This window comes from Meriones unguiculatus, chromosome 1, assembly GCF_030254825.1.
Source record: "Meriones unguiculatus strain TT.TT164.6M chromosome 1, Bangor_MerUng_6.1, whole genome shotgun sequence".
NCBI classification, from domain to species: domain Eukaryota; kingdom Metazoa; phylum Chordata; class Mammalia; order Rodentia; family Muridae; genus Meriones; species Meriones unguiculatus.
In genome coordinates, this window is record NC_083349.1 from 195,816,275 (window position 1) to 195,835,374 (window position 19,100).

The following is a 19,100-nucleotide window of genomic DNA, read 5'->3' on the forward strand; positions in this document are numbered from 1 at the left end:
AGAGTCGCCGTTAACGCTAAAGATGAGAACGAAAGAGTGAGGAGCCAGCCTTCTAACTACTCCTAACCTTGTGCTCATGGCCTTTTTAGAGTTCGGATGTTTGATGCTACCAAAAAGCTGGTGTGTTTAGATCTGGTCCCTGAGGCAATGGTGTTCAGAGGCCTTTGGGAGGTGACTAGGACACAAGGGTTCTGACCTCAGGCCTGCATTCCCAGCTCAAAAGGGCATTAGAAGAGTGGTGGAAACCTCAGAAGGTGGAACCTGTGTGCAGGCCTTAGGAGTGTGTGCTATCTCTGCACCTTCCTTCTCCTTCCAAGCTGCCAGGAACTTGAGAGAGTTCCACCAGGCACTTCTGGCAATGATATACTGAGCTACTGCAACCTGAGGGCAACTGGGCCAAAAGACACTGGAACTCAAGAACCCATAAGTCAAACTAACCCTCCTCCTTTGATTTCTCTGCTAGTTCTTCATAGCAATGAAATTGACACACCTTCCAAGAAAACCTCCCCAAAGAGACAAATGTGACATCTCCCCCTGGAGAGGCTGGAGGGCCCACTGTACACCGAAGAACCCTCAGTTCTCTCTGTCTTTTCTGAACCATTGGTACCAGAGCTGTAGCTCTGCTCTTCCTAGAAAAAATGGTTCCTATCTTCCAGCTCCTCTCTTCCAGCAATGGTGTGAGCAAAACTCTGTTTGAAAAGATATACTGCCTGATTGTGGTGGACTGGAGAGGTGCTATGGCAGTTAGGAGTGCTTGCTGCATAGTTATGGGGACTGGAGTTCTTATCCCAGCATCCAGGCAATAAACCAGGCTCCCCACCAATGCCGGAACTCTAGCTCTTACTGATCTGATGCCCTTGTATGGCCTTTGTGTAGACCACCCCCCAACCCCCACATAGATATAGGCACTTGCACAGATCACAGATCACACACACACACACACACACACACACACACACACACAAATACATAAATCAAAATTTAAAAGCCAGGTGGAAGTGTACACTGTTAATCCCAGCACGCACTCTGGAGGCAGAGGTAGGCAGATCTCTGTGAGTTCAAAGCCAGCTTGGTCTACATAGCCAAGATATGCCAAGGCTCAGTAGAGAGACCCTATCTCAAACAAACAAACAAACAAATATAAAAAAGATTCTGATTATGTGTATCAACATTACATTCTGTTATTTTGAACACCATTTGTCTTGACTCCAGTGGCTCTTCAATTGATTCAAAACTTAGAGCAGAGGTTAAAGGCTAGAATTACTGAACCTCGAGTCAGCAGCAACTCTTGGGAAGTCTAGTCCTACACAGCTTACAAAGCAGTGTTTGCGCTTCCATCACAAACAGTGGAACACATGCTCTCTCGCCCAAGCAGCACCATGCTGCCCTTTCAGAGTCTGTCCACTTAACTCTGCTGTTCTCTTCAATAAAGATTAGGGAACACTCAGTGACAGTTAGTGTATGACACTGTTTCTATAGGGAGGTAAAGTAATGAAGACTCAAGTACAGGGCTGACACCTGGGTAGCATCTGAAAATCTAGAGTATAGTTTTAGTCCTTTCCTACATTGTACATCTCAGTTAGAAGGAAAGGTTCAGACAGAAAGGCCAATCTTTCAGTTAAAGATTAGACTGTATCACTAGAACTGAGATAATGGATCAATGTTTTATTGATGATTTATAAGGAATTCATGGCCTATGGGTACAGATGAGCAAATGGCAAAGATAATGTCCCGTCAGCAGTTTGAAAACCTGAGAAACAGAATTGCAGTTTTAGTCACAAGGATATCAGGCTTTTTATCACAATATAAACTGCTATAAAACAGGAGAAAAAGAGAATCCAAGTGTTAAATAAGACATGGTATAGAGTCTGGGCCCGAGAGAGAGAGAGAGAGAGAGAGAGAGAGAGAGAGAGAGAGAGAGAGAGAGAGAGAAAGAATATGAAAGTCACATTGACCTTGACTTCTGCCTGGAGACACTTTCCAGACCACAGGGTGCACTTGGCAGTGGATCCAAAGAGCCCAGAGGTCTCACGAGCAAGATGAAACACAGAGCAGCTTCTGGGTCTGCTGGGGTGTACTGGGCGTGCTCTGGGTCTGGGAGTACTGGGTGTAGGGGTAGGTAGCGAAGAGGAGTCAGTACCCAGAGGAAACCCAGGAGCCTGTAAGTGGGTCTCTGGGTAGCTGCCTGAGATCAGGATGTACACGCAGGCCCGATGCCACAAGCCCTTGCAAAATGTAACTGTTGAGGAGCTGTGAGATCAAGAGCATCTATAGACCACCTAGAACTAGGAGACAACAGCATTCTAGACAGAGTGAAGAAATTTCACACGTCTTTAATCCCAGCACTTGGGAGGCAGAGGCAGATGGATCTCTGAGTTCAAGGCCAGCCTGGTCTACAAAGTGAGTCCAGACAGCCAGGGTTATACAGAGAAACCCTGTCTCTAAAAAACCAAAAAGAAGAAAAAAAAAAGGAAGGAAGGAAGGAAGGAAGGAAGGAAGGAAGGAAGGAAGGAAGGAAGGAAGGAAGGAAGGAATTTCACTGAATATCCGGATTATCCACTAGCGTGCTACCTGTCCTCAAGTACAGGGTAATCACAGAAGATGATTCCATCTTCCTGTGTGGTAGAGGCTTGAAAGGGTGATTAAACAGAGAATAATCTAGATATTTATTTCCGAGAGCTATGTGTTTACACTTCAAACAGAAATAAAATCTGGAGCCATTCACTTACATTCCAAAGGCTAAGACTTCAGCCTGTTCACCTCAGGATATATTTATGCTAGGAAGATAAGGTTGGTTGGCCTTCCTCATCCCTCTTTCCTCTCCACTGTTTCTCTTTCATCTCTGGAGAGAAGGTACAGATGTGTAAACAGTTCCTATATAAATTCTGGGGCTAATAATGCGGGGCTCTGCCATGTACTGAAGTCCTTCCTCATTCATGTAGCTGGCATAAGCCTTTATCACATAGCCTCAAAGGGCAAAACAGAGCATGGAAAACAACGCGGGTAAATAATTGTCTCTCCCATGGATCCAGAAGCCCTGTGTTTAATGTAAGAATAGCACAAATATGTATTTTAAAATGTATCACCTAGTTCTAGAATAAGTATCACTGTAGATCTGCCCTATTCAATTAACAAACAACTCTAAGCATTCCTAATGTGAGTCTCAGCTGAGTCAAAGCTGACACTTCAGTAGGTTAAGCAGCAAGCACTTGGTACTTCTAAGCAAGGCAACATTACCCACACTCACACCAATGCTTTGACACTGTGGAATGCCCAAAACACAATTCCTTATAAGTTGCCCGACCAGAAAATAAGCAATAAAATATGAAACACATATTGAGGGGGAAAAGAGCACCAAGGAGAACACGGCAGTGAGAGGCAGGAAGCCAGGGCCTATGGCAGTGCGCAAGTCACCTCTCCTCCAGGTCAGGCCACCACACACTGCCGGTGCTCGCTTCCCTGTAACAGCGGACTCAGGAGCTACCACAGGGAGCTGTCAGCTCTCTCCAAGAAAGAAATCTAAATCTTTTCAGAAGTTCAAAAAGCAACTGACAGCTTGAAGCCTGAGGAAACTGGGTGTGGAAGGTGTTGGGATCGTTGTGAGCAACAAAGGGAACTGAGTGCGCCCAATCCTAACAACTTCTCTGTCCTGTTTACTTCTGAACAGACTCACATGCTGGGCCGTGGCCACACGGAACAGAGAGGCTGAACCCTGAGACAGCCACATGAGAGAATTTGCTGAATGAAGCCATCAAAAGAGCCATGCAATGCAGGAGAGGCCTCTATGGCCTCTGTGGGCCCCAGAAAAACATCATAAAACACACGTGTGGGGAAACACTCAAACACGCTTGTAAACGTTATTTAGGAATACTGAGAACATCAGATTCAGTGCAGCCTTATTTATTCATTCATTCAAGTGACTACCAGCTGCCAGCCTATGTGTGCCTGGTGCGACATGAGCAGTGACATGAGCTGCCTGGGCACCCTGTACTCTGTGAGGCTGAGTGTAGAGGAAGGAAAGAGAAAAGCATTTCTTCATTTGGGGTTGTATTCCCACAGAATGAAAATAATTCTCTCCATTTGGATTTGAGTTTTGATTGTAAAAAGAAACACATTTCCCTCCATGGAATCCAACTGCAAAGTTCTGCAACTGGGAGGCCACACGGGGTTTGGCACGGTTGACCGTCCACAGGAGCAAATGCTCAAATCAGCTGACTACTGTGTCGTCACTTCAACGCTTTGCCCTTCTCTGTTTGCCTCTGTGTCAAGTGGCCACACCACAGCAGTCAGGGCTCCGTTCGAGCACTAAGGACTGCATCTGGCCTTTGGCAGCGTTCCTACAACGCAGCTACAAAATCACTGTTACAAGAGGTGAACCACTTAGGACTATTCCTCAGAGTTATCTTGAGTTTGGTTTTTAAATTGTGGGTTTAATCTAATGATGCCTTAAATTTGTTTCTGAATATACCTTTGATTTCTTTCTGTTTTTTAGAAAAACTAAAAAAGAAATCATACTTACTTGCTTCTGAACCAAGAAAAAAGCTACCCAGTACTTAATCACAATAATTTTAAGCTAAAGGGCCTTCCTTTTAAGAATATGCAAAAAAAAAACTTCTATGTAAATTTTAGAACCTTCATATTAACAAAACCTCAGAGGGTCTTTGATACATCATTGCTTTTAAAAATGTCAATTCATGAAAGAAGTGGGAAACAGTAAGATCTGGAGAGGACAGGAACTCCACAAGGAAAGCAACAGAACCAAAAACTCTGAGCACAGGGGTCTTTCCTGAGACTGATACTCCAACAAACGACCATGCATGGAGATAACCTAGACCCCTGCACAGATGTAGACCATGGCAGTTCAGTATCCAAGTGGGTTCCATTGTAATAGGAACAGGGACTGTCTCTGACATGAACTGATTGGCCTGCTCTTTAATTACCTCCCCCTGAGGGGGAAGCAGCATTACCAGACCACAGAAGAAGACAATGCAGCCACTCCTGATGAGACCTAATTGACTTGGTTCAGAAGGAAGAAAAAGAAGACCTCCCTTATCAGTGGACTTGGGGCGAGGCATGCAGGCAGAAGGTGGAGGAAGGGAGGGATTAGGACGGGAGGAGGGAGGGAACCACAGGGGGGATACAAAGTGAATAAAGTGTAATTAATAAAGAATTTTAAAAAAGATAAGGAAAAAAAAAAAGAACTGTCTCCCAATGGTGAGAATAATATTGGTGGCTTTACTGTTTATAATATACTGACAGACATGAAAAAAATGTGAATATGCAAGTTATTATTTTCATTTAACACTAATAAAATTTATTTTTAAATGAAAAAAAAATGTCAATTCAACTTACAGCTTCCGAAATGTCATTATCCCTTGTGTACTATGTAGGGTAAGATAATTAAAATCTCTCTTCATCTCTGTGTCTGTACCTGTGTCTGTGTCTGTCTCTGTTTCTCCCTCTCATACACATGCACACACACACACACACACACACACACACACACACACACAGACAGAGAGAGTTTCTCTATGGCTTCTTCAAATGTCTTTAGTGTTAGCGATTCTTTCTCTCATTCCCTCCTCACCTTTATATCACCTGTGTTCTACTAACCCTTTCCCTTGAGATTTTTCTCCTGCCATGATCACCAATGGTCCATTTTTAGTTTACTAAATTCTCCAAGTCCTCCAACTTAGACCAGCTTATCTAAAGACTCGGTGCTGGGGTCCTCACAGGCAGCATTTGTCTTTCTAGGTCTGGGTTACTTCACTTAATACAAAGTTCTCCAGTTCCATCCACTTGGCTGCAAATTTTATGATTTCATTTTTATTTACAGCCGAATAAATTTCCATTGTGTATAGGGATCACGTTTTTATTGCCCACTCATCAGCTGGTAGGCATTTAGGTTGTTTCCATGTCCTAGCTATTAGGAGTAGGGCAGCAATGAACACGGATGAGCATGTGTCTGAAGCAGGAAAAGGAGTACAGCACCAGAATGGGATACTTCCTTCAGGTTGTTGGTCAAGGGTGTCTGAGAGATCCAAATCAAACCAAAACAGACTACGGCACCTTCTCTTGGTTGCCACTAGAACCTGAAAAGGCCCTATTGCTGAAGACACCACACATTCTGATCACAACACATAGGAAAATCAAATGGGCCAATTCCCGATGGCTAGCTCTCGTACCTGGACTGTGCTACGCAAGCTGCTAAGGGAAAGTCATCAACAGTCTAACCCACGAGTGAACCCTGCGAGCTATGATGACAAATGCCTCGGACTGTGATAACGGCAACCACGTAAGGGTAACCACACTCCTGTTAGATTTAAAGCCCGTTCCACGGGGAAACAAAACAACAACAACAAAAGTATGCCTGGTACTGAAATCTGGCCAAGAACTGGATGGGGAGCTCATGGGCATTACGGGTGAACCTGCACACTAATATTTTGCTAAATGAACACAGTGTCAATCTGCCCTCTAAATTCAGATCTCTATACCCAGCTCTCAGACTTCACCAGAGAAGCCTCTTTGTTCAATGGACAGAAGTTAACACTGAAACTCATACCTGGCCAAAGAACAGAGAATAAGTGTCTGTGCTTACTCATCTACAAAAGGGACATCTATAAGACACACACACACACACAGACACACCCCAAGCTCAGGCACCATCATGGAAGAAGTAGAAAGATTGTCAGAGCCACAGGTCAGGGAAGATTGGAATGCCAGGGACCACTCACTCACACATTCACGGCAGTTATAGCTGCTTCACAAGACCTGTGCAGGATCAAGCCAGTCCATATTATAGATAGAAGAAGGTGGGGCTTGTAAGCCCATACCCCAGCAGTTCTCACCCCTTTGGGGGTCTAACAACTCTTTCACAGGGGTCGCCTAAGATGGTCAGAAAACACAGATATGCACATTACTGTCCATAACAGTAGGAAAATGATAGTTATGAAGTAGCAAAGAAAATAATTTTATAGTTTGGGGTCACCATAACATGAGAATTGTATTAAAGGGTTTCAGCATCAGTAAGGCTGAGAAGCACTGCTCTGTCCCATGGTAAGCGATGGACAGCTGATGGCTTCCAGGACAGAGTCAGTCTTCTTTAAGGGCTGGCCAATGGCTGGTGTCTAGGCCCCTACCCTGTCGTCCTACTCCAATGAGTGGCCCCAGATCCACCAGTAAAGGGGAAGCACAGATGAGACAGTGGGTTATTAAAAAAAAGCAAGGGGACAGGAAACTGGGATGGGGTTAGGGTGATTCTGGGAGGAGTTATGGGTAAATGTGATTAATGCTCTACCTGCATCTGTGAAATTTTCAAAGACTGATAAAAATATTGTATTAAAAATGTTAACCAAGCCACCATGGTGGCACACATCTGTAATCCTAACACTTAACAGTTTAGTTATACAGTGAGTTCAAGACTAGCCTAAGCTACATAACAAGAGCCTCTTTCTAAATAAATAATATACAGACATTTATGCTAATTCATTGCCATGAATAGCCACAAACCTCTCAGCTTCTTAAGTGTGAATTCAGCCTGATGCAAGGTGTGTAAACAGCCAGCAACCAGGGCCTTCATTTAATTTTAGTTTAAGAAGGCTTCTTTTCAGAAAACACCTCAATTTATTTGAACTTGTGAAAATGAACCTTTATAACTACAATAAAAGGAGCTAGAAAATTCAGTGTGACTTCAAAATTGTATATGCTTATTTATAAAGCTGGTTGAGAAGGTCCAGCACATCCTCGATTGGTACCTGCTGAAGACAGGTGATCTCTGAACTGAAAACACAACTGTGGAATAATTAACCTCATCATTTTCTCCAGGGGAGCTGGACAGTACACTCAGTGCCACACCCCATTTCAGAATGCCTTCCTACAACCCAGGGCAGCATTCTTATGTACTTTTGTACCAGCAGAATTAATATTTTAAATAACTACAGGTAAGACATGACAGAAGTGGAGGATAATAAAATAAGGCAGGACTGTCGGCGTTGTCTTCCTCTGTGGCCTGGTAAGGCTGCTCCCCCCTCAGGGGGAGGTAGGTGATCAGAGAGCCAGCCACTGAGTTCATAGCAGAGACAGCCCCTGTTCCCCTTATTAGGGAAACCACTTGGACACTGAGCTGTCATGGGCTACATCTGTGCAGGAGTTCTAGGTTTATATAGATGCATGGTCCTTGGTTGGAGTATCAGTCTCAGAAAAGACCCCTGGGTCCAAATTTTTTTGATCTGTTGCTCTCCTTGTGGAGCTCCTGTCCCCTTCAGGTCTTCCTATCTCCCCCTTCTTTCATAAGATTCCCTGCACTCTGCCCACAGTTTGGCTATGAGTCTCGGCATCTGCTTTAATACCCTGCTTGGGACCTGATAGGCTAGGGTCAGATGGGAGGGGGAGAACCTCTCCTATCAGAGGACTGGGGGAAGGGCATGGGCGGAGAACAGGGAGGGAGGGAGGGATTTGGGAGGGGATGAGGAAGGGATGGGAGGGGATGAGAATTGTAATATATAAAAAATGTTAAAAAAGAATACATAAAAACAAACAATAAAAGCAGTAGTAAAAATAAAAAATAAAAGAAGGCATATAGTAATGGTTTAAAAAGGTAATGCTGGACATTAGATCTCCTTCAGCAACCATGTAAGAGAGCAAACAGGCCTGATAGAGGCTCCCAGATTTCTCACCAACTTACAGTCACCTTATTTCTCTTTCCTTTTCTATTCTATTCATTTCTCTCCTTCCTTCCTTCCTTCCTTCCTTCCTTCCTTCCTTCCTTCCTTCTTTCCCTTTCTTCCCTTCTTTCAGCTGGGCCTGCTTCATGAACTCTGACCCTTCAATAAACTGTAGGGCTTACAAACACTGTCCTCAGAAAACACCACTTTTGATAGTTGCTGAAACTAGAAAGAGCAGAATCATAGGGCAGGAGAGGGCCGCTGTAAAGAAAAGCCATAGGGCCACATTTCTCAAATTCTCAGCAGCCCATTCAAGCAAGACTGCTACAGATGGAAGTTGCCTGATTTTCAGGGCTCCCTGCTAACTGCAAGAATGAACCTCTAGGCTCTATCCACACCACCTAGATGCTTTTCTTGGCAGTCAACTCCATATACAATTTAGTGAATTAGAAGACACAATGGAAGTACACGCTGTTAGAGGTTCAAAGAGAACCTCACCCAAATTACAACTGGACAAATACAAAGACGCAGAGGGTATACAAAGAAGTTGACTTCTGATGCTCACTTATCTACAGAAACGTTTACAGGCAATATTAAACCCCAGAGTTGTAAGAGAATGAAGTCAAGTTGGTTTCCATAACAGAGGAAAATCTGGTACTTGCCCAGCATGTGCAGTCCCTGAGCTCCATCTAGCCCCAGCAAAACACACACACACACACACACACACACACACACACACGAAGGAAGTGATCATTAGTGGTTACAATTCTTAACAGCAGCTATTGGAATTTTTCTCTTTAAAAGAAACCAGTGTGTGAGCATCACATGTACACACATGGCTGGTGCCTGCAGCGGTTAGGAGAGGATGGTGGATGCCCTGAAGATGCAGACATTTGTGAACTATCGTGTGGGCTCTAAGAATCCAACCAGAGCCTTCTGGAAGAGCAGCCAGTGCTCTGAACCGCTAAGCTGCTTCTACTACCATATTAGATGGTTTCTAACAGCACTGCATCCTCAAAAGCCAAATTAGATGCCTAGATTAGAAGTTTCAATGTCAGGGTAAAGGCAGGTAAAGGCACCTGCCACCAAGCCTGGTAATTCAATCCCCAAGATCACATGGTGGGAGGTGAACACTCATCCAGCATGTTGTCCTCTGACTTCTACTCGGATGCTGTAGTGCATGCAGCTGCCCGTAATAAAATGTAAATGTGAAAGAACACTGTGCTGAGAACACTGTGATTGTCTTTAAAGAGTGAGTCTAAAGACATGGCTCAGTAGTGAAGAGCACTAAATGCTCTTGCAAAAGATCCAAGTTTGATTCCCACACCCATTAAGTGGCTCACTTCTTGTAACTCCAGTTCCAGAGGATGGATGCCCTTTTCTGGCCCCTATGATGGGTACCTACATGCCCTTCTCTCTCCCTCCCTCCCTCTCCCTCCCTCTCTCTCTCTCTCTCTCTCTCTCTCTCTCTCACTCACACACACACACACACACACACACACACGGACATCCACTTGCAAACAAAAGTAGAAAATGTTCCTGAAGCAGCATTTCCCATAGAGTGCAGAGGGGTCTCTGGTGTTTTCTCTTCTGTCTCAGTTCCTCGTTCTAAAGAACCAAGCTGGTTGTAGCATCCCTGGACATGTTCTGACCTGAGTTTGCAAACACAGACCAGTGGGACTTTCAAGTCAGGTGTGGTTACTGGCTTTACCTATGAATTCTTGCACTGGGTTTAAAACTACAGGATTGAGGCTAGGGGGATCTGTGGAATTAGAACCCACAAAAAGTAACTCCAAACACTGTGTTTAGCGTATGCACTCTTAGCGACATTTAATCTGAGAGGTACAGGATGATCTCAAGTTTTTCTGATAGGGAGGAGAGGTGACGTCATGGTAGACACAAGGACTGAGCAGAAGGGGCTAGGTGGGACAGGATGCTGTGCACTGTGGAAAAAGCTGAGAATGGAAAGGGAGGCCAGGCCCATTCTGAAAGCTCCCTCTTCTAGTGTATTCTGTACGATGCCAAGAATACATGAGTATTCAGACACAGCCATGTATGTCTTCATCAGCTTCAGAAGAGAGAAATCCAGAAAGAAATTCCGACACACAGCAACATAGATGACCTTGAGTATATTATGCTAAGTAAAATGTGCTGCACATAAAAAACAACCACTGTAAGATTCATTCCTGCAAGGGATCTCCCTCTAGCAATCAAATTCTTGAGACAAAAAGTAAAACAGAAGTTGCTAGTGGCTGAGGATAGGGAATGTTTGTGAATATAGAGCTCCAGGCTTACAAGATGAAAGAGCCCTTGAGATTGGCTGCAAAGCAAGATGGACATACCTCACTGTCACAGTTAGGGTTTCTATTGCTTTCTATTGCTTTCCAGTTCAGAAGTTTAGGCCATTTTGTCATGGCAGGAAGCAGGGCAGCCCGCACACAGACGTGGAGCTAGAGAAGCTGAGAGCTCTACACCTGGATTGGCAGGCAGTAAAAAAAGGAGTGCCCCACTAGGCCTACACTGAGCATAGGAGATCTCACAGCCCACCCCCTCAGCCACACGCTTCCTCAAACAAGGCCACACCTCCTAATAGTGCCACTCCCTATGGAGCAAGCCTTCAAACCCAGGAGCCTATGCGGGCCATGTCTATTCAGACCACCGCATGCCATTCCCTGGCCCCACAGGCTTTGAGCATAAAGTAATGCAGAAACGCATTCAGGCCAACTTCAAAACTCCTCACAGTCTATACCAGCCTAAACCTGTTTAAAAGTGCAAAGTTCGAAGTCTCTTCTAAGATTCATTCAATCTCTTAACTGAAATCCCCTGGAAAATCAAAACAAAAAAGCAGATCACACCAATGGCACAGAATATACATTACAGTTCCAAAAAGTAGGGAAAGGAGCATAGTGATGGAATACTAGACCAAAGCAAGACTGAAAACCAGCTGGGCACACTCCAGACTTTGCATCTCCATGTGTCATGTCAAAGGCCTCTTCAGTCCTCCAACTCCTTTCAGCCTTGTTGACTGCAGCACACTTCTCTCTCTTGAGCTGGCTCCACTCCCTGCTAAGGGCTCTCCTCTGCAGGTATACCATAGCTCTGGCATCTCCTACATCTTGGGAGTCTCCAAGACAATCCAGGCTTCACTTCACAGCTTCATGCACTGGCCTTTCTAGGCCTCCATTCAGGGACCCACATGACTGGCCTCAATGGCTTTCCTTAATTGTGGAGAAAAATTCCATAACCCCTTTTCTATCTTGACTTGAAAGCCAGAATCATAAGGCTGAAGCAGCCAGGTTTTACTAGCTTGCTGGGGCTGGAATATGGCCCTCTCACCAGTTACATCTTCACCAGCTTCCTGGTTTCCACAGTTTCTTTCATTATCTAAGCTTGGCTGTCCTGGAACTTGCTCTGTACCAGGTTAGCCTTGCACTTAGAGATCAGCCTGCCTCTGCCTCTGGAGTTCTGGGATTGAGGGCATGTGCCACAACACCTAGACCTAAGATTTCCTCAATTTCTTTTCACAGATTGGAAGCTGAGCTGAGTGGGATCTTTTCCTGAGCTCACTACTCCCTTTATCCATTTAACACCAGAATTTTCTTTCATTTCAGCACAGGAGTGCCCTTTTCTCCTCAACCTATATGTTTTGTATTTTCCCTTGCTCAGCTTGCTGATTTTCCTTGTAGATCCGCACAAGAGTGGTCACTAATGATCACACAGCAGAGGCAATATTAGAATGTTCTGAGATATCCTCTTCCAGTGCAATTAATCCAGACTCTTCATTTTAGGGCCAGGTAGACTTTTCTTCAGACCAGGAGAAAAAGCAGCCGAATTCTTCACCAGTATATCCCAAAAATAACCTCTAGGCTACATAGTAATACTCTTCTCTGAAAGCTCTTGAGCCAGTTTCAGAATTGAGTCCCCATAGCTCAAATCACTCTGAGCACCACTGTCTCCCATGCTCCCCACTACAGAGTCCAACTGCTTTTGTGACCCAAAGAACCGAAGTCCATATTCTTTCAAACAAAAGCACAGCAGGCTTAGCAGAGCACTACCTGACTTTCAGTACCAACCTCTGTGTTAGTTACAGTTTCTATGGCTGTGGAGAGACAACATGAGCACGGCAATTCTATAAAGGGAAATATTTGATTGGGGCTGGCTTACAGCTCAGAGGTTTACTCCATTACCGTCATGGCAGGAAACATGGCAGTGTGCAGGCAGACGTGATACTGGAGGAGTTGAGAGTTCCACATCTGGATTGCAGCAAAAGTGAATGCCACACTCCGACTAGACTGAGCATAGGAGACCTCAAAGCCCACCCCCACCGTGACACACTTCCTCCAACAAGGCCGCATCTTCTAAGAGTGCCACTCCCTGTGGGCCAAGCATTCACACACACGAGTCTGTGGGGGCCACACCTAGTCAAACGTGGTGGTTCACACTACTGATATAGACATTTGAGAAAAACCATTACATTTCAAGTCATCATCAGAACCTCAGATTTCTTAGAACAGTGAGAGCAAAGTGTTGGGAGCAAATATTAGTAGACTGTCCAAGCCATTCTGGAAAAGAACCTGAGGGAAGGATGGGGTTCTAGTATGTTCTGATGGCTGAGGTCAACAGGGCCCCTCCACTCCCAGGAGGCAAGTTTCCTTACTGTATGTGCACATCCTAAAGAAGCCCAGCTACAGATCAGATATGCTCCCTCCCTCTTGAACTTACCATCTAAATCCACAGAGACTTTCAAATAAGGTTGTGTAGGGGAAATAAATTGTCTTAGTTCTGTTGCTGTGAAGAGACGCCATGACCATGGCAACTCAAAGAAAGCATTTAATTTAATGCAGCTTGCTTATATTCAGAGGTTTATATTCCACTATCGGCATGGCAAGAATCATGGTGGCGCTTAAGCAGACAGTGGGGGAGAGGAAGCTGTGAGTTTATGTTAGCAGACCAGCAGGCAGGAGGAAGAGAGCCATTGGGCCTGGCTTCAGCTTCTGAAACCCCAAAGCCCACCCCCAATGACAGACTTCCTCCAACAAAGCCACACCTGCTCCAGAAAGGCACTTCCTAAAGCCACTCCCTACACATTCAAATATATAAGCCATTCTTATTCACTTAAATCTATCTATGGGGTTAGTGCGGGATGAGGAAGGGAGGGTTCCCACAGTGTGGACCTGGAAGCTTGAGTTCTGAGTCATCTGAGTCACCTGCATCCTTTACTGTCCTAAGGCCTATTCTCCACCTAGAGCTCAGCCGAGCCACTTCGCACTCGGCAGCAGATGGGCATTTATCTCTGTGCTCTCCTGTTGTCCCTCCATAGAACTAAGTCTAACACAGGCACTACGGTGTGCTATCTCCTTCTGTGCCTTCCCCATGAGACCATGAGCATGCCTAGGGTACTTAACAGAAGCACGGTGTATTGAAGAAGTGACATGGGGTAGGAGGGTCATCCTCTAACAGTGTCTTCCATGCTTGCTGACAGAACTCACGGCATTGTTCTGCTCTCTTCAGGAAGCTACACCACAGGCCTGTTCATTGTTCACCATTAACCCAGCATTCAACAGAAGGGCCTGCTTTCCCCATGTTGGAGCTCCCTGAATTTCATGCGAAATCTCATTTTGGAAGTTTCTGTATTTCCACAAGGCATCTAAGAACTGATGCTAATGGACTATTAAGATTCCAACAACCAATGGCGGGCTCTTTGACCACCCCCCGCCCCAGGGAGGAGCAGCCTTGCTAGGCCACAGAGAAGGACTTTGCAGCCAGTCCTGAAGACACCTGATAAACCAGTATCAGATGTAAGGGGAGGAGGTTCCCCTTATCAGTGGACTTGGAAAGGGACAGGGAGGAGATGAGGGTGGGAGGGTGGGATTGGGAGGGAAAGAGGGAGTGGGATACAGCAGGGATACAAAGTTAACAAACTGTAACTAATATTAAAAAATAAAAATTAAAAAAAAAAGATTCCAACAACCTAGCGAAAACCCAGGAAGTCCTCCAACAGAAAGGCTCAATAGGTTTCGCCCTCTGAACAGCCATCACTAGCATCACTGCAGTGCAGCTGGCGTCTCCACACCAAGGACTACCAGCTCCTATAACATGGGCCTTCACTTTGTGCTTCTCTGTGACCACTGCTCCCCAGGAACACAGACTGGAAAGCGGGGCAACGCCTTGAAGCAGAGCATGGAGCCCAGAAAAGCCCTGACTTAACATGAAAGGTGGTCTCTAGCTCTGCAGCACAGCTGGCTGACACGCTTCCAGGTTAAGGGATGTTTACACAAATGTGTTCAAGGCTTGTTCTCTGCGAGGTTTTTCTTCCCCAGACCCACCACATTCACAATACAAAACCTCTAGGCCATAGACAGACCCACTCTGCCCCTAAAGCAGATCAAGTGGAAACCCAATGAAGAAAATCTATAGCTCAGCCTATGGAGAAACAAAGAGAAAGCGTGGGGAGAGGGGCCAAAGCCTTGAAATGCTATGTACTTATTTCTTAGTTTCTTAGGAAATTCTGCTTTTGCTTTTTTTTTTTCCAAGAAAAAAAAATCCATTAATCTTATTTTGCTGGTAAACTCCCCTTCCAGATTTTGAAAGAAAGTTTTCCAGTATATAAGCAACCAAAGTGAGCTCCTTACCATCCTGAAGTGTAGGGGTTCAGAGAGCTGGTACCTGGGAGGAACATAATCTGTACGTAAGCAAACATAGATCTCTTCAGTTGCTCATAGGAACTAGGAGTGAGTTCACTGAAGACTGGGGAAATCTAAAGGTCTGCAGCAGCCTAAACGGTGAATAGTCTCTCCAGAGCTTTGACAATCTTTAGGTAAAAATACCCTGAAGGAAACCAATTCCAACAAAAGAACTGCCCCCCCCCCAAAGCTAGAAAAGCAGGATACAGACTGAGAGAACATGGAAAGTCCTTCAGAAAACTTGAGGAATAAAGGAAGGAGGGTTGAAGGGCACTTCTGAAATACCATCCTCTAAAATGCTCACCATCTGGAAGTAACTGTTTCCGTTTGGAAGTACAAGATAGGAAGGTGAGGTTAAGTGTAGGTATGAGCTGGGCAGAGAGAAAAGATGTGGCCAGAAACATGCAGAGAATTCTGGTCCTCAGAAGCGCAGCCCTGGAGTCCAGGAGGATATGTGCCTTTAAGAAAGGTCATGCTTGCACAAATGCAAATCCAGAGAACAGCCTTGAAGAGAAACTAAAATGCAGAGGGAAAGTTATAGAGTCAAGTTTAAACAGAGATAGAGGGAAGGAGAAAGAAGAGCCGCACAGTGAACAGGGCGGTCTTCTGCACTGGGAAGTCGGCCTCAGTCTCTCCCCAGTTCTGTAGCCTCCCACCCTAACACTGGGTGAGACATCATGATATAAGGACCACAAGCAAATGTGTGCATTTGTATGTTCTAATGACTTTCTCTTAGCAACACTCACTCTAAGCAGAGACTCACCTAGAAGGCAGGCACAGCCTAATTCCCATGCAGCCCAGTGTCAAATACAGCCTGCTTTATCAAAACTGCTCAGTGGCAGGACAAACTGCAGATGGTAATTTATGAAAGAAACTGATTCAACTGATTAAGGCAGTGGCTGTCAAACAAAGGATAGCAAATCCTCACTGACGGCTGCCCTGGCTGCACGCAGCCCACCAGCGTAACTACAGAAAGGCCTCATTTTGCTAATTGCATCATCTTTAGAAACAGAGACAGAAAACACAAGAGCTTCCTTTTCTCAACAAAGAACTTAGTCATGGGCGGTCCTTCATTTTCAAATGTACAATCTTTTAGGACAGTAAAACTCTCCAGGCATTGACGATCTCAAAGCGCTAGAGCCCACACAGACAAGTTATCTATTAATGAGCTGGGAGTTCCCACATACCTAGATATATTGTTGAAGCTGAGGAAGAGGCGTTGGAGGCAGGGCAAATTATCCACATCTCTCTAGAAAAAAGAAAACAGAAAGCAAAAATTTAGCAGTTGAAAGAAAAAAAAATATGGTATTAAAATGCCTTCTTGTTCAGCTGCTGGAAGACATTCCTGTCTTCCCCCTCCCACAACCTCGCTCCACCGTTCATTTCTAGTGAACTCGGAGATCCATTCTTCTCTGCTGCAGAGCGAGCAAGTGGGAGGGTTTCAGCACATCCGCAGAACAGGCTGCACCAGCGCTAGCAAGGTAAAAGCCGGGGAGGCAGCAGGGATCGCTGCGGCTAGCCTCCTTAGGCGTGCTTTTGGGAAGGGTGCCAGGATGCTACTTCAGCATCTACTGTAGCACAAGCGGTGTGATCACGGCTTGTTCAAAGTCACTTTCAAAAGGAGACAGTCAAAAGCTTTCCAAACAATGGTACGAGTTTCAAAGTGATTGCCTCATTATTCTCAAACTGCTGGAAATAGATCATCCAGTTATAAAGACACAATAAAGAGACAGCCACCCCCAAACTAAAAGCAGATCACAATGTCACTGAAGGGCACTCTAAGGTCAGCTCCTAATCTAGGCACAGACTGAAGGTTTGCACCAAACACTCAAAATTGTACTATTTTAAAAGGTTGCCCTTAGTTAGTACTGAAAGATTTAGGCTCGGATGGCTAAAAATCATTTACAAAATAAATACACTCTATTTCATTAGGCCTAACAACAACAGCAGCAACAACAAACCTCAAAAACAAAAACCTTCTGAAAAAAATTGACATACTAGAGAAACGGACTCTGCTGAGGAAATGGAGCAGTTTGACTCAGTCTAGAGAAAAGAACAACTGAGGTCGCTGCAGGTGCAGCGTAAGGGGTTGGCAGGGTGAGGGGTAGGTTGGCAAAGTGGAAGAGGGCTGGCGGGGTGGAAGAGGACTGGCGGGGTGTAGGGAGGGCGGGCGGGGTGGCCAACAGCCCTAGAGGCTGAGGCAGGACATGCCAGACTTTATGCACTCTTCCACTGCACATGAAAAACAGCTTCATTTCCAGTACAGTGTCCTCCTTCATTCTTGGGCCTCCCTAAGAACCCTGAGCCATGAAGGTGAGGCAGCAGTTTATGGATCTTTCTGTGGTCAAGGTCTAGTCCACAGGAAACAGGACAGCAGAGCGGTACCCCCACGCGCAATGGGCTTGTGAGTTGGCAAACCTCTAGAATCATCTCTTAAGCGACCTCTCTCTGACTTTCCCACAGTTAAAGAGGAAAGGAGTGCCAGGTTTCATTCTAGGACCGTTTCCCACAGGATAAGGAGCTGTTCCCTTCTCTCTCCAGAAACAAACATCAGAGCTGGCCTGAAGGCCGTCTCTCTACTCTCTCACCCCCAGACTCCTCTTGGGTCTACCTGAGGGCTGCCTGGCCCAGCTGGCACCCAGCTGCAGGCATGCATCTACTTGACTCAGACTGCAGGCTCACTGTCTCCCATGCCACAGGCGGAGTAGACACACGCCTTTCAAGATATAAATGTTTTGAAATTAAAGTACAAACTCAATTTATTTTTAGGGACATACTAATTTTTTTTTACAAAATTATAATGTTCTGTATTTATCTTCTTTTATGAAATCAATTTTAGCAGAAGTCTTCCAAGTTTTCAAAATTGTTAACTGCCATTTCTTGATAATTATAAAAAGTATTCACAAAAGATCTAAATTTACATAATCTCAATAACTACTTTTGAACCCTTTCTAGGACTTCAAAAAAATAGATTACCCACAATATTTTTGTTGTTCCAAATTTAACATCAAGAGAAAATTACTGTTTTTAATTTTTAAAAATATTGTAAGATGTTTTTCATAGCAAACTTCTAACCTTAAAATAGATAGAAAGAAAACATATTTGTCATACCAATTGACTATCGAGGCATGAATTTCTTTAGTAAAAAGCCTGTTAGAAACTACTAAGATATGGCCCTTCTAACAAGAAGGGAAATATCAGCAATGGATACTGTGAGGTCCAGCTAGCAGCACTCACCACCCAGAGAGGAAAGAGGGACCTGTAATGTCTGCAGGGCGGGGCCAAGGGCTCACACAGTCTCCCTCAGAAGAAGAGGGTCCTGGGAGGGGCAGCTCCAGGGACAAATGGAACAGATCACCTTAAGTCCTAAATAGAGAGAAATGTCACTGCATTCAGGGGATCTTTGCTATTAATACCTGAAACCTCAATTAATGGGGAAATGAGTTCGTTCTGAGTCCAGAAAAAAAAAAAAAAAAAACAACCATCGAAGTTTAACATAATAGTCCAAAACAAACGTTGAAAACCTCGCTTCGCTTTGTCTAACCATCTGATCTACTAAAGCATAAAGGGACTGATTTTAGTTGGGCATTAAAAGGCCTACATTAAGGCCTCATTTTTATAGAGCATTTAAAATTTTTGTTTTATTTATTCTTTTATCTTATGTGCATGAGTGGTTTGCCCTTGTGTATGTCCACACACCAGCTGTAGGCCTTGTGCCCCTGGAGGCCAGAAAAGAGCATTGAATCCTTCCTCC

General features: G+C 44.8%; 1 protein-coding gene across 7 annotated transcripts in view; it reads right to left on the bottom strand.

The window, feature by feature from the left end:
• Lrrc49 (leucine rich repeat containing 49) overlaps positions 1 to 19,100 on the bottom strand; it is a 97,475-nt gene that overhangs the window by 42,821 nt on the left and 35,554 nt on the right. For 5 of the 7 annotated variants that reach the window (XM_021641543.2, XM_021641544.2, XM_021641545.2 and 2 more), the window contains one exon: positions 16,534 to 16,595. In XM_021641543.2, coding sequence (XP_021497218.1) covers positions 16,534 to 16,595 — 62 coding nt within the window. Of the gene's footprint in view, positions 1 to 16,533; positions 16,596 to 16,712; positions 16,829 to 19,100 lie in introns of those variants that run through there. The other 2 variants (XM_060375444.1, XM_060375446.1) reach the window with 2 other exon arrangements.